This window comes from Drosophila montana, unplaced genomic scaffold (genome assembly GCF_035044405.1).
Source record: "Drosophila montana isolate Dmon_TW-CO22-7 unplaced genomic scaffold, ASM3504440v1 contig_3200_1, whole genome shotgun sequence".
NCBI lineage: Eukaryota > Metazoa > Arthropoda > Insecta > Diptera > Drosophilidae > Drosophila > Drosophila montana.
The window spans coordinates 8,110,210-8,125,268 of NW_026998080.1; the positions used below are offsets into that span (position 1 = coordinate 8,110,210).

Genomic DNA, 15,059 nt, shown 5'->3' on the forward strand with positions numbered 1-15,059 from the left:
ATATTTATAAGCTGATACAATAAAGTACCAGTACTTTTAAGTACCGGTACTAATAAAAATAAAAATAATAAGTTTAAAAATACCAGAGTAGCCGCTTTTTTATATATTTTAATTTTTGTTTGTTATTTATTTTTCGTACTTGTTTGTTTAAGGCCAATTAAGTCTCTTGCCAAATATATATATCGATAAGTGCACTCGTAAAATCACTTCAATTAATAACAATTTATCCGTCGGATTTGAGATTTATCATAGCCCGCGGTTTTTAAAACGATTTGAAAACTAGTTAAGGAAACTAATTGGACTAATCGTTTCATTTGTGTGCAAAACAAAAACAACGATAACGATTGCAACATTTTATTACAGTTACAGACTGCAGAGGCAAAATTCTGTTATTTAACAGAACATCTGAAATTGAAGTAGGGTTGTTTAATACGCTCGTGTTGCTTCACTCACTTAGTTACGTAGTGTCATGTATAAAGTGTGCGCTGTGCAAGTGGGTCTCGTCAGTTTTGCTTTTAATTCAAAACGTGCAAGATGATGTTCTATTATAAAACTCATAAACTTTGATATTAATAAACTCGGATGTGGTATATAACAATCCCTCTACTGTTGACCGGGACGCCGTTGGGTGTTTTTTATCCAAGTCAAATCTCTTAGTATCAACCGTTGAAATATTGGCGATAAATGTTCTTTAATGTGTTCCTGCGCGCGTTTCAGAACCATTATGAACGTCCATCCAACTAAATAGCGCACAATATTTCAAGGAGTTATAACTGTCATCGAGAAACAGCGGTAATAGAACTATACCCAAAAGAAGCTGGCAATAAAAACAACGCAACTGCTTCACATATATTTTGAAAATGTGTACGTATTATCATTTGCGACGATTTTGCAGTCAACGAGAGACCTCAAGTCGAGCAATTATAACCTAAAAGCCGCACGTGCACTACGTCATATTGGAGAGAGCGCAGAGTGAAAAGTACAGTGTGCAAGGCGCAAGGATTCATATCTGAGACTTCGGGAACAGCTGTTGCTGTTGCGCTTTAACCATGGCAACAACAGCCGACCAACTAATGGCACCTGCCCTGGTCCCGACCAGCAACGGGCAACAGTCGGTGCTGATTGTCGGGACGAAAATGCAGCCGAGCACGAACTCAAATTCAGATTCAAATCAAAATTCAACCAAAAAAAAGAAAACTGCTGCAGTACAGCATCAGCATCAAGTGGATAACAAACGGGCTACCTTGGCTAAATCAGATGCCATGAATGCCAGCCTGAAACTAAAGAGCTCCGAGCCCATCAAGGAGGTTCGGGTCTATAAAATTGTACTCACTGGCGGTAAGTTGATTCCCAAAACCTTTTTTTCCATTATTCTGTATCTATTTGTTTACGCTGTGTGTATGCTCTCGAAGCATGTCAAGGTCGCCAGGACCCTGAAAAAGTCGCCCGCTTCCTCCTCCTCCTCCGCGTTGGAATAGTTCCGTTTCGCCCGCGCAGCTACCCATGCCAAAAGCATAATTTCAATTACGCGGTTTTACTTTTTGATATGTTAATTAAATCGTCCGGTTAATAAACTAGTTCCAGCTTCTGTTCGCCTTACCGGTATTTTCAGACTTTACATATTTACGTCACAAAAGCGCGCCAAAAGAAAGAATGAAAATGAAAATACCAGTTTGAAAATTTTAATTTTGCCACCAGCAGAAGTTATTAAAACTAACGCGTGGCCAGCAATCAATTAATTTGGTTCGAATTAAAGTTCTGATTATACATACTAACATTCATACATATGGATGTTACTTATTTTTATAGACATATAAATTTGGCCTCGCTCTGTTATCATCCTCTATTTCCTTTTTTCTAATCACACGACGAACGACTGATAAGAACAACTAGCTCATTGATACAGATAAAAATGGCGCCGGAGCTGATTTCTACTGTTTATGAATATACGAATGTGATCAATTAATCTAGGCGATAGAAGATACATTATCTGCAAGATAATGTAAACGCAGCACAAAGCAACATAAGCTTAAGCCCTGTTAATGTAAATGTTAATGTTAATGTTAACAATACTGGAACTTGCAGCATTGCCAAACATTGCTGCAGTCTTTCCAATATTGATAGATAATTTTAGAAGATACATGGAATGCAGTTGCAGCACGTCAAATAGTTCAACTGGCAAGCAATCGATAGCGACACATAAACTCTGTTAATTCAAATCAATTTAGAGCATTTCATTTCCTCATCGCTGCACAAACGACAGTTGCAGCAATTGTCTGAGAGCCTGGCACAGTCAGGGGCATGCCCCTAATGTCTGATGAATTCACTTAACTCAAAACCCAAAAATAATTGAAATAATTTGAATTTTTGCATTTTGCAGGTCCCTGCGGCGGCAAGACAACTGGCCAGAGTCGCCTGTGCACCTTCTTTGAGAATCTGGGCTGGAAGGTGAGTGTCAGCTATATCATTAAGTAATTGATTTATTTGGGTGCCATTTTTGGGGCAACTTTTAACTGGGCTTGGTTGTTAGGCTCTAAGGCTTCGACATTCAACAGCTGACACACATATGTTGGCTGTTTGTTGTTATCCTTGCTGGCCTGTGACAGTTGTAAGTACTGTCCGATGGTATATATGTACATATATGTATCTGTATATAGATCCATGTGTTTTGTTGTCATGCTGTTTTTGCTGCTACGTGGCACGCACTTCGAATCAATCAATAATGCTGTAGCCATCGCAAAAAACAAACAAAATAAAAAAAAAACAATAAAAAAAATGCAACAACAAACTTATCCCAAAAAAAAACAAATCGCAACTCGAAACAAAGCAATGAGCATGTTAAATATTTTCAGGTATTCCGCGTGCCTGAAACGGCCACTGTACTACTCAGGTAAATGCCTTAAAACACATCAATCAACACAAACGAAACAAAAAAAAAAAAAAAATAGAAAAATTGAAAAACTAGAAAAAAGAAAAGAAAAGATAAAGTCAAATAAAAGAACACAGCCAGCCAAAGTGAGATAGCCAGACAAGCATTCAGCACGCAATATCTCATACCTGGACATATATTTATGCCCGTGGCTGTGGCCTGTCTGGGCTATGCCCTTAGCTTTGGCTCGCTACGTTTGCTGCAAACAATGTTTTGTGCCAATTTGTTTGTGCGGCATTCAAGAAAACGATTTGAGTTTGATTGCGTTCTTTAACAATATTTGCCTTGCCATAATATACTATATAATATATATTTCTGTGCATATCTGTACAGTTCACTTTTTCTCTCAATTCACACTCGATAAAAAAAAACGAAAAGAATTACAAAAAAAATAAAACTTTTTAAAACTTATCTTTTGATAAATCCAAGCAAATAATTTAAATGTAGCTTGTGCGTAGTGCCTCCTGAAAGGCATTTAAAGAGCGTTTGTTTTAATTCTGATTTCTATACCTCTTCTATTTCTCCCTCTCAAAAAAAAAAAAACAAAAACTCTAGCGGTGGCGTCAAGTTCTCTGATCTGACCGAGGATGAGGGTAAGTTCTGAACTGCTTAAATAGATGTAGATGAGGAAGAGAGAAAGAGAGAGAGAGAGAGAAGAAAAGAAAACTTACTTTTGCAAGCATTTTCCCATAAATCTCCCCCAACATAGACTATCCATCATTGAATTTAGTTTTAGTGGTAGTTATTTAGTTTAGTCAAGTGCTTTTTTGGTCGGGTCTACTGATAGGGATTTTTGCTATTTCATAATGAGTTCCCATGATTTGCCAATGTCTAGTATTTTCTAGGGGAATTTCAATCTTCAATCTGCGCACTGTCAAGTTCGTCGTGGCATTTTCTCGGTACGAAAATAAAACAAAATATTTACTTGCGAGCAAACTGAACAGCATTTACATAGAGTATATACTATAAGCTCTACATATATGTATATATGCATATATGTATATATAGATATCCCTCCGCCCACAAAGAGGCAAACTGTTGTCTGCGTATTTTGAATAGCTACATTGACTATCTCGGCTGCCAGATAGTATATAGTCTATGGATGCCTTGTCTCTCGAATGTATATAAACGCTTTAGTGGGCGTGTCTCGCCTCCCTTTATTTGAATGTCAGGTCTTCAATGAAGGTTCATTTATGTAATTCGCTTGCGCGTTTAACAACAAATGTATATATATATATATGTACCTATATAAACCTTAAAAATGCCATAACTAATGCGCGTGGATCCTTGACTTAAGAATTGCGTGACTCAACTCAATTTCCATTTAACAATTGCCAAAACTAATTTGTCAATTGTGTACTTAAACCCGTAATGCGCCTCTTTTTATAGCTACGTGCCACAAAGACAAAGAAAACAAAAAAGTACCTTTCCATCAGTCTTATATGGTACTTATAAATAAAAAATATAAGCCAACAAAATTCTGCAGTTCGTTCGGTCACGAGTCTCAATTGATATGGCATTCATAAAGTGGTCTTCACTTCTGTCTAGATTATATTCAGTTTTTGATATTAGTATTATGATTGATATTGCGATTGATTGATAAACCAAACCGAAACCAAAACCAAAACCGAAACCCGCCCACACACAGACCCGCCCACGCCAAGCACGTTCGTTTACAAAGATCTGCCATTTGCCGCACCGGAGCACAGTATCATCGATCTGACCGCATCCTGTCCACGTTGCCTGGCCCAGGCTGCCTCCAAGCCGAATGGCAGCGAAGGTGAGTGTTTGTGCCCACGTGCAGACAACGAACCAAATTGATTGCCAACCATTTTCTTAAGATCTTCCATATACTCTCTATATATCTCAAGTGTTACTGTGTGTGTGCGTGTGTGTGTGCGTGATAGGCAACGGCACAATCTTAAACAGATCGTTGTCTTTATATCCTTCATATCACCTGTTGCGTATCACCTGCGCGATCTCTTCTTGTGTGTTGTTTGCATTTGTCAACCGTCTCCGTCGCCGTCTCCTCCGTCTGCCTCGAGCTGATGAGTTGACATTTTTTGCCTCCACTTTTTATTTGTTTATTTTCTAGTTTATCTCCTAACAAATTGCGCTTATGTAAACATTCTCATCAGCTCTATGTGTACAGATCATATCGTATGCTTGTGTATATGTCTGAAAGAGTTTATATTCCCTTAGCTTTTGCGTTTTTTATGTTTATTGTTATTTTTTGTATTTCTATGCTGACTTTCGTGCCTTGTCCACTAACAAAACTCTAGTCTGATCTCTAATATCATTTATATCGCTATCTATATAAATATAAATATATATGCTATATATGTGTTGCTTTTCTCGCCTTAGACACATTTGCAGTTTTTGTGAAAAAGTCTAACGTATGTGCGAATTAAAATAGGCCATTTATATTTAGCCGCACAGCTAGTCGACGGATTTGTATGTACATATAGTATAGTATTTGTATGTATATCGACTAAGTCACATTGGCCAGTTTTAGCTGCTGACCAGCACGTGCCCAAGATTAAGGGAGTTAGATATTGATATGGTTTTTATAGCCAACATTTCAAGAACAGCAAGAACTGGAGTTCAAAATCTTCAATATTTAACTTAAATAGCGACGCGCTGTCACTTACAGCTGTACATGCTGTTAATTAGCTGACAGTTAACAGTCAGCTGTTATGTAAACATTAACAGCGTCAGAGCTGTAAAATGTCTATATACATATATCCAAGTACACAGCGCACTTTTATCAAACAAATAATTACTGCATTTTGAAGCACAATTGATTAACTCTAATTGCCAATAGTTAAATGCCAAAAATAGATTATAGAGCTCGACGAGCGGCTATTGATTGCGTCCATTATATGATATACTGGCCACCTGACCGATTTCCCAGTGGCGCAGCAATTTTCATTCGCGAAAAGCGAAATTACTTTTACGTATGTATATTATGTACATGTCTGTCTGCCTGCCCTAATGGAATTTGGTATATGTATGTACCTCGCGCTGGCGGCGTCACGTGCCAAAAAAAAAACCATCTCGCATCTATTTGTATCTGTGTCCCATTCATGCAACGTTTCATCTCTGTCAATCTGGCAATCCATCCATATCCGCCATAAAATGGTCACAATGTGCGCATTACTCTTCGCAGTTTGGCGTTAATCAATCCGTTTAGTCGTCATATTGATTAAGCCCGACTGCGTTTTATTTGAGAACCAGCTACAGATTCAGATACTTCTAGTTATTGCCGGGCAGAAAGTGTCTCATTGTTGTTTGCCTATTGTTTTGCTGTGCCATTTTTATTGATTTCATTTAAGTTGATAGCCTAATGAATTTGTTTATCATGTTGTTTTGTTCTTGTTCTGTTTTCAATTTTCTTTGCGTTAGCCATGAAATTTGCATTCGCTCTTTAAGTTTATGCAAATGTAACCAACTAATTATATAATTATTTATGTAGCGCCAAGAACTTGTTTCCACCCAGAAACTTAGAATAGACTTTTGCCATATTTGTGCGGCGCAATATTACACATTGAATAGATATTCCCAGAAACATGCCTAGCTAAATGTGTGTGTGTGTATCTATGAGTATTACCATCTGTATTTGGCTTTTGCATCAGTTGCTTATATCACCGCCTGCTAATTCAATTAGCCAAAACAAACCATACACAAACGAAAGGCAGGCAACGAAAACTTACTCGCACACTATTGACGTACAAATCGCCCAAAAGACCACCCACATTCGTCATTCCACCATTCCGCCATTCCGCCATTCCATGCCATGCCGTTTCCCCATTCCAGATTCCATGCGCCTGTGTAATCGATCAATTCCATTCGTTTCGTTTCGTTGCATGATGCGCTCTAAGTTCAAGTTCAATGCAACAACAAGTTCTCATTGTCAATGCACACGAGACCCCAACAAGTGTCTGCATAGGTGGGCGAGGGAGGGGCGCACGAGGAAGGGGTGTGAGAAAAAAAACCGACGCGGGGGTACAGCCCCCCTGGCCATAGGCTGAGAGGGTTGCTGTCTCGCCTATAAGCACTTTGGTGCCTTTTCTTTATCACTTAAGGGAAATGTATTAGGCAACAAATAAAAATAAATTATCGGCTTACCGATGATATAATACCCTCTCGTAAAACAAAATATACACTTCTGATCTTATCTATAGAAACATTGTGCGATAAAAAAGGTTATTTTTCTATTATAGATTTTTGTTGTTGTTGATTTAGTGCCTCATCCTGATCAACAACATTTATAGATAATGTTTTCTTCCGCACATGTTACACAGCTTTTGGGAAAATTAGAATACCCACGCTAAGGGTATGCAATGCCGTAAGAAGCAGTAAACATGTAGATGTGTGCGTGTGTGTGTGTGTGCGTTCACTTATCGTAATTTACTGTACTCTATTGTTTTTTTTTTTCAAGGTCACGTTTGTGATTGCTCTCGACTGTAATATTAGCAATTTTTGTCGGATGACGAATTCACTTAGTTTCCGTCACATTTTATGCATTTTCAGTTTTCAACGCCAAACTGAACTGTATTTCTTATAATGGAAAAAAACACAATTTGCAAATACGCGTAATACCCAAACAAACTCGTAAGGCGTAGCTCTATAGAGAAATTCCCTGATTATTTGAACAGCTGTTGGATGGAATTGATTAGACCGATACTAAGTTTTTGCTTATACTTAGTAGTATTTATGAATATTGTACAATATATGAATAATCGCACGATGATCGCATAACACACACACACACACACACACACACTCGCACACAAGCAGACAGCACGGTCCAGTTGTTTAGAAACAGCTGCAAGGCCTTGTGTGTGGTTTGGCATTGGACGAATCTGAGTCAGTTGTATTTTTTTTTTGTTCAGGGCGAGGGGATTGAACTTTGCGTGTGTGTGTGTGTATATTGACACACATACATTTATTATGCACACTCAATTAGTCTGTTCATATTATATTTGAATAAATATATTTAATCGTTATCATCGCCACAGTTGAGCATTTTGTTATTTATTGCTCATCGAATTCATTCAATTGCCACTCAATTGGTTGCAGGCCATCGTCACAGCTCATATTACTCGATTCGTTAGCCTCCCTTCTCCCTACTCCCTACTCCCTACTCCCTCCTCCCTCCTCCCTACTCCATACATACGTACATATATAGAAGAAGTCTGCCCGCGGCATACAAATCCTGTGTCATATTTCCTACAAAGAATTTGCTTGCAATTGTATTTTCTTAATTTGATATATCCAAATAACAATTCTATTCCTCCAATGTACTTTGAATAATCTCCAATGGTGTTTTGTAGCTTATAAGTTTCAGGAAAATCTGATACGCACAATGGTGCAAATCGAGAACACATATTTCGAGCTGGGCAACTCGAACACCCGCAACGTCCTCATCATCTGCGATCGCGGCGTCATGGATGCCAGCGCATGTAAGTGGAGTAACTCTTGTCCGCCGCCCTCTCTCAGCCACAAAAAATAAAACTGAGCTTGGATTGTTTATTCCAGATATATCGAAGGACAAGTGGGAGAAAATGATGGCGGCCAACAAATGGAATCCCGTGGAGATGCGCGACAATCGCTATAATCAAATTCTACACTTGGTATCGGCCGCAAATGGTGCCGAGGATTTCTACTCCACAGAGGTGAGTCCTGCATTTGCGCTCCATTCATTCCAATTACCCTCTTTTAACTTTGGGCAAACTTTTGTACATATACAAAAAAAAACAAAGAAAAGAAAGCGCATTTATCAGGTACCCGATCAATGCAATCAATGCTTACAGCTGCTCGAAAGCTTTTTAGTTGTGGGCTAAATTTAATGGGCTTTAGCTTTAAGTGGAAAGTTGCATTACACCTTGTACTTAATATAAATATCAATTGTTTAAAGGCAGAGCATAAGTTGCAGCTCAAAGCTTTTCGCAAGCTTCACTCATAAGATTTTTAGCTCTTAAAGATTTCAGGTGCTTTTCAAGCTTCCTGTAATCGGGGCTTTTCTATGATATTATCGCTCAATGCAGCTCGAAAGCTTTTTAGTTGTGGGCTAACTTTAATGGACTTTAGCTTTAAGTGGAAAGTTGCATTAAACCTTGTTCTTGTAGCAATTGTTTAAAGACAGAGCCGAACTTAAAGCTTATAAAGCTTTTTGCAAGCTTTAATTTGATTCACTTTAAACAATTAATAGCTCTTAAAGCTTTCAGGTGCTTTTAAAGCTTAATTTCTTTGGGGCAGTTCCTTAGCCTTTGATATTATCGCTCGATTAATTGAGATTTGACTAATAAATTTATCTAGATCGGCTTTAGAGAGTATTTCATACACATGCCTAATCTCTTGTTCTTATTGCAGGACCACGCCTGCCGCTCTGAGGGCGTAGAGCTGGCCCGTGAGCTGGACTACAAATCGGCCGCTGCCTGGGTGGGTCATCCCTATTTCGATGTCATTGATAACTCCACCGATTTTGAGACCAAAATGAATCGCATGATTGAATCCGTGTGCCAAAAACTGGGCATCGATATTGGCGATCGTTTGCAGGCCACTTCAAGGAAACTTAAATACTTGGGTATGTCCCTGCCGGTTGCTTAATTTACTTGATCTGCAACTTATATTCCGATTTTTAGTTGACTCGCTGCCGCCTGAAAGCGAATTTCCGCCCTTCCAAGACTTTGATGTGGAGCATCATTATCTGCAGTCCACCTTCCCCAAGGTGCAGGCGCGTCTTCGCAAGCGCGGTCAGAAGAATCACTGGAGCTATATATACACCCAGCGGCGTCCCAATATACATGGCCAGAACCGCATTGAGGTGAAGACACAGCTAACGCATCGCGACTATATCAACCTACTAGCTCAATGCGATGATGCGCACTATACCATCTATAAGACGCGTCGTTGCTTTCTGATTAACAATCAATATTTCCAACTGGACATCTATAAGGAGCCGGGTCATCCACGGTAGGTTTTAGTCGATAACCAATCGCTGCCTGCAGTTGAATTATATCCATTTATGTTTTCCAGCTGCAAGGGACTGGTGCTATTGGAGACCTACTCCTCGCTAACGGGCGATGCGCTGAAAAACTGCATGCCCAAGTTTTTGAACATTGTTAAGGAGGTTACCGGCGATCCGGACTATTCAATGTTCAATCTGTCCCTCAAGGAGGACTGGAGTACCAGCGAGAAGTACTGCCGTCCGACGAGCCATGGTAAGCAGAAGCAGCCACTACCGCCGCCGCCGCCGCCTCCGCAGCCAGAGAGGCATTATCATCCGTATGATGAGAACAGCGACTAAGGCGGCAGCTTCTCCCGTCATCCGCATGCATCAATATCATCATACCTGGTGCTGGCGCCATCAAAGCCAAAGATTGTGTAGTCGAATAGTTGCTTTCTAAATTGCTGTACATAATATGCTTCATTTTCCAAACGCTTTTAGCGCATGTCGAATTTGCGAATTTTCCTCCTATCCTCCTCCTTCTTCATTATCTTGGCTTTTGATTTTGGCCTGATCTGTGTACTTTTCTTTTAATTTGTAGCTAAGGGAGCCACACGCGGAGTACCCCATACCCCATCCGTGCTCAATGGGCATTAGATGTTAATGTAGAATCTCTCTCTGACACACATACACACACACACACACCTACACACAGCCTCAACATTTGACCTGGCTAACTAAATACAGCATATAAAAACTAAATGTGTAATTGAAATTAGTTGTGGTCAACACACAGCTGCATACTGCAGACTTGTTGGCCACAATTCTGTTCAATAATTAGTATAATTGTTGTATTTTTTCGTTTGCACCCAAATTTGTGTACTTTAACCGAGATGTTACTATTGTGTAGCTGATGTCTAGTTTAATTTTACAGCAAATTAAATAATTAATATATATATATGACGCTCGTTTGTACTTAATTTTTTTTGCTGATTTTCGGTCATTATATTAAAAACCTCGATAATATTCGAGAAATTCATATTCTTTTTAGTTGTATATTCTGTGTCTAATTATAAATGTATCTTTAGCTAATGTAATAAAAAAAAAAACTAAACAAAAAATAAGAAGTTTCTCTGTAGTAAAGGCGAAAATAAATCAGCTAAGTCAAGACCACCCAAAAATATGTTTTTTTTCTAGTCTATAATTTAGTAAATGCTAAATAAATATTGGGCATATAGAAAAATTTGTGATACACACTTTTGAGTTGCAGGACGACTGCGGGACTGCGGACTAGAGCAAATATGCAGCTAATTAATATCTGTTGCTGTTTCCATAATACTATTTATCCTTGTTGATGCGCTTGATAAGTCCATCGACAGCACGATTGATGCGCAACAGCAGCAGATAGCCCACAATAAGCGAGGGCAGGCCCACAAAGGTGGCCAGCGCCTCGTAGATAAAGCGCGGCGCAAAGATCTTCCAGACCATCAGATGCCGGCAGTGTATGGTGCAGGCGAGCATGGCGCAAAAGATCTGCAAATGAATCAAGTTATTATAAATTTAAATTAATAATTTTACAAAGCACCCACCTTGAGGCCCTGCAGCATAAAGAATTGCGTGGCCAGCTTGAAACCAGCGCCCAGGAAAACATCTTCATACTCATACAATGCCAACTCGCCGCGTGTCATATCAAAGCCCACCGCATCGGTGGCAATATCGGACAGTGCCGCAGCAGCTGCATCCGCTTTGCTGCGACTGTTGCTGCTGCTGCTGCTCTTGATGAGATTCGGAAAGAGGGCGAACAGCGAAAAGGTCTCCGTGCTGAGCAGCGCATACATGCAGTAGAAAAAGATGGGCCCACAAAAGGTATTCAGTATAACCAGCGTTCCAGAAAGGAGATGCGACTGTCCCAATGCGCTGGAGCGGCCCACAAAGGCGGCGCGCCAGTCGATCTGCGAGAGCGTCGTCTGATGCGATGTGGCAAAGAAGCAAAAGTGCGCCAGCAAAAACCAGCCGACCACAGCGCTAAATGTGGGCTGCACGCAGCTCTCTGCAAGGCAAACCATCGAGCATTAATTGAAAACGCATAATTATAATTAATCAAGGCAACAACTCACCAAAACTGGCGGCCGTGCGGTAGCGCAGAATGCCATGCACGCTCAATATAATGGCGCCGACGACCACGCAGACAATGAGGCCAATGCTCGCACGGGGCTCAAGCAGCACGATCATGAGCATGGCCAGAAAGACGCCAAACGAAATGATGATCGATGAGTATACGGTGGCCAGGCCATAGACGACGGGTATCTCATAGCGACGCTCCGCATCGTCATCCCCCTCATACATGCGTTTCATTTTCCGAAAGATTTCCGGCACAATGCTGTCACGCCCATTAACGCTGATGGTATTTGGATTTCTGGGCGGCAGCACAAACGTCATCAGTGGCGCCCACGAGACAACAACAATTTGCAACAGCAACAGACCGTAGATGACCAGAGCCATGGCATCAATGTGAGTGCGCTGTATATTCTTGATGGCGCTATTCGCGAGCAGTATGTGACCGCCAGCGCAAATGGAGGCCACAGTCGGACCGTAGCGTGCCAATAGCACATTGGGCGAGTTGCCGGTTAAATTGCCGCAGGACCGCAAATACAAGCGGGTGAGTGTGGTGTACAAAACAATTATGACTACGGCCAGTACATAGGTCTTGCCCATGGCTGGCTTTTTCACGGAGAAACCGGGCGTGCTGGCACTCGCAAAATCAGCGCAATTGCCTTGCTCCTCGCGGCAGCGAAACAGCGTGGAGGCGAAACGTATACAGCAAATGGCCAACAGGCTGGCCAAAATCAAACGTAATGTGGTAGAGCGTAAGAACTGCGACCACTTAAACTTGCTCCTGAAGTCCAGACGCGAGCTCAGCTGCAGCTGAGCTGCAAGGAGCAGAATGACTGCAACAAGCAGATAGGATAAGATCTTGGCCTCCTGTATGACAAAGCTATTGGAGAAAAACACAGCCATGGTGACAATGAGCAGCAGTCGCGTGGGCATGTGGCGAAAACGTTTGACATTCGCCCAATTGTTGGCAATGCTGTTCCAGTGGCGCAGCGTATAGAAGGCCAGCAGGACGGTGCTCAGCAAACCGGTGAAGAATATAACGCCATGCTCCTCCGTCTTGAACGAGAAGTTCTTGTAGTAGCGATAGCCAAAGACGCCGGCAGCAATGTTCATCAGATATGTGTAAAACACCTCCTTGGTCTTGAAAATCTTGGCATAATCGCTGGCATTTGAGTTGTTAATAAGCAGAAAGGCGAAGAAGATGGGCAGAAAGCTGAACAGCAGGCCGTGCGACATTTGTGCGGGCTCAAACTTGACCCAGATCTCGCGACAGACGTTGAGTATGTCACGTAAATTAATGTTTAGATCGCGCACAAACGACTTGAATGCCGCCTCATTGTAAATTGTTTGCACACGGTGCGTGAGCAGTATGAATTCCGTTTCCAGTGTGTCCATTTGCTCCACATTAAAGGTGCGCTTGTTCTCCAAGGCGTAGTTGAAGAAATACCGATAGATTTGATGGGCATTCTGCCAGGCGTGCAGCAGCAATGTTTGGAATTTACTCAGATGCGGCACAGCAACAGCGGGCACAATATTAAAATTGATTAAGCCCAAATTTGAGTAGGGTATGGGCACGCCGAGTATGGCCGACAGTGTGGGAACCAGATCAATCTGAAAAACAGTAGTTTTTTTTTTGTAATCTCCATGACGTGTGTGTGCTTGAGATAATGAGACGTTGTCTTATCTATTTTACCTGCTGCAGCAATTCGCTATCAGAGCCCGAATCGTTGCTGGTAAAGAATTTATGCTGCTTGGAGTAGGCAAACAACAGGGCATTCGTTTCGTCATCAGTGTCGCCACCATGATCCCCACTAGCCGTCATGCCATGATCGCCCATTATCAGCAGCGTGGTCTCATTGTCCATGGCAGCAACCACAGAGCTAAAAGATTCAATAACTATTGTTAAATACATATTACTCCTGTACACAGTTGTAGAGCTACCTTATGATATCATTCATTTCTCTCAATTTGCGCGCCATTTCCTCGTGTATGGGTCCGTGCTTGTGACCGCAGTGATCCACGCCCAGAAAATGCGCTACGAGCACCTGCCAATCTGTGCTGGCCAGCTCCTTGGGCAAATGCTGCATTATTTGATTGTCAACGCTGTCCAAATCGAATATATCGAAGCTGGGATATGAGTAGGCGCGCTTAAAGCGTCGCGGATATAAATCCGTCCATGTGCTATCCCCCAGGAATACCAACGGCAGTTCGCTTTTCACAATTTGATCTATGACATTGTCCTCGTTGATCTCCGGCGAGGCAAAGTTGGAGCCAATGTCAATAAATGTGGGCAGACTGCCGGTGGTTAGGCCCTTTAGGCGCTGCAACGTGGTCGTCGGCGGATCCGCTTTAAAGCGCATCAGACGCGCGTGCTCCGGAGTCTGTTGCAGCAGCTGATGCAACACACTTAGTTTATTTTCATAAGGCAACGGTTCGGTGGTGTTCTCTTTAAAAACTCCAAATTCGTATTTCAGTGCATCGATGACGAGCATAATGACTTTAGACTTTTGTGGAAGACATAGATTGGATGACGAGGAGGCGTTCACATCCTTAAAAATCTCCTGCACCACCTCCGGTGTCAGCAGATACTCCTAGTTAGCAAGAAGAAGAGTTAATTCCCCACTTTTCCCAATCTGAGCACGGCACTTACATCATTTGGATTTGTGGACAGACGCCGGCAGGTGCTGGTCTCCGTTTTGGAGACGCGTGCGAGCAGAAATCCTCGTGAGAACAACAGGACGCCGCTGCATATCAAATAGGCCAGCCAAACGAGCACAAATAAGTATGTGTACTTCATGTCTGCGCCCGCACTTACACTAATTAAACACTATTAAAACTTAATTGCACTTTCACTCTGGAGTCACTAATTGTCTTGTCAAGTGTTCTGCATCACGATGCTGACTTTATTTCATTTAGAGCTTTGTCATTTTTTCATTTACGGCTTTTCTGTCGGTCACTAAAAAAATTGTACTGCGGAGCGTTGCCAGCTGTTCTGCTGAGCAGCTGTTCGCGTTTAATGCAGCCCTGGTTAGCGCATAGAGCTGCCAGACTGTCGCAAAAAAG

General features: G+C 41.5%; 2 protein-coding genes across 5 annotated transcripts; one reads left to right on the plus strand and one right to left on the minus strand.

The window, feature by feature from the left end:
* The first annotated feature begins 439 nt into the window (after positions 1-439).
* Positions 440-10,861, plus strand: Ttd14 (TRPL translocation defect 14). Of its 4 annotated transcripts, XM_064687819.1 has the most exons (11): positions 449-1,338; positions 2,381-2,448; positions 2,853-2,890; positions 3,485-3,522; positions 4,578-4,709; positions 8,266-8,394; positions 8,471-8,607; positions 9,305-9,518; positions 9,577-9,907; positions 9,971-10,155; positions 10,483-10,861. In XM_064687819.1, exons 1-11 carry the CDS (start codon positions 1,050-1,052, stop codon positions 10,536-10,538), a joined length of 1,617 nt encoding a protein of 538 aa, XP_064543889.1. In that variant the 5' UTR covers positions 449-1,049; the 3' UTR covers positions 10,539-10,861. The 4 variants fall into 4 exon arrangements, with proteins under 4 accessions (XP_064543892.1, XP_064543888.1, XP_064543889.1 ...); XM_064687818.1 differs by lacking the exon at positions 10,483-10,861 and having other exon boundaries at positions 447-1,338; positions 9,971-10,470; XM_064687821.1 differs by lacking the exons at positions 4,578-4,709; positions 10,483-10,861 and having other exon boundaries at positions 9,971-10,468.
* A 153-nt stretch (positions 10,862-11,014) lies between these two features.
* PIG-O (phosphatidylinositol glycan anchor biosynthesis class O) lies at positions 11,015-14,948 on the minus strand. The gene is made up of 6 exons (XM_064687817.1): positions 14,647-14,948; positions 13,938-14,587; positions 13,690-13,876; positions 11,999-13,607; positions 11,471-11,931; positions 11,015-11,414 (listed from the first exon to the last, which is right to left on the minus strand). Exons 1-6 carry the CDS (start codon positions 14,791-14,793, stop codon positions 11,220-11,222), a joined length of 3,249 nt encoding a protein of 1,082 aa, XP_064543887.1. The 5' UTR covers positions 14,794-14,948; the 3' UTR covers positions 11,015-11,219.
* Between the last annotated feature and the right edge of the window lie 111 nt (positions 14,949-15,059).

What these genes read in the sequence shown, in the direction of transcription:
- Ttd14 (XM_064687818.1), top strand. Translation starts at nt 1,050, where the DNA reads ATGGCAACAACAGCCGACCAACTAATGGCACCTGCCCTGGTCCCGACC. An exon ending in ACGGCCACTGTACTACTCAG is followed by an intron (nt 2,891 to 3,484) that starts GTAAATGCCTTA and finishes CAAAAACTCTAG; the next exon opens with CGGTGGCGTCAAGTTCTCTG. An exon ending in AAGGAGCCGGGTCATCCACG is followed by an intron (nt 9,908 to 9,970) that starts GTAGGTTTTAGT and finishes TATGTTTTCCAG; the next exon opens with CTGCAAGGGACTGGTGCTAT.
- PIG-O (XM_064687817.1), bottom strand. Translation starts at nt 14,793, where the DNA reads ATGAAGTACACATACTTATTTGTGCTCGTTTGGCTGGCCTATTTGATA. An exon ending in ATAGCGAATTGCTGCAGCAG is followed by an intron (nt 13,608 to 13,689) that starts GTAAAATAGATA and finishes ACTGTTTTTCAG; the next exon opens with ATTGATCTGGTTCCCACACT. An exon ending in TTATGCTGCAGGGCCTCAAG is followed by an intron (nt 11,415 to 11,470) that starts GTGGGTGCTTTG and finishes ATTCATTTGCAG; the next exon opens with ATCTTTTGCGCCATGCTCGC.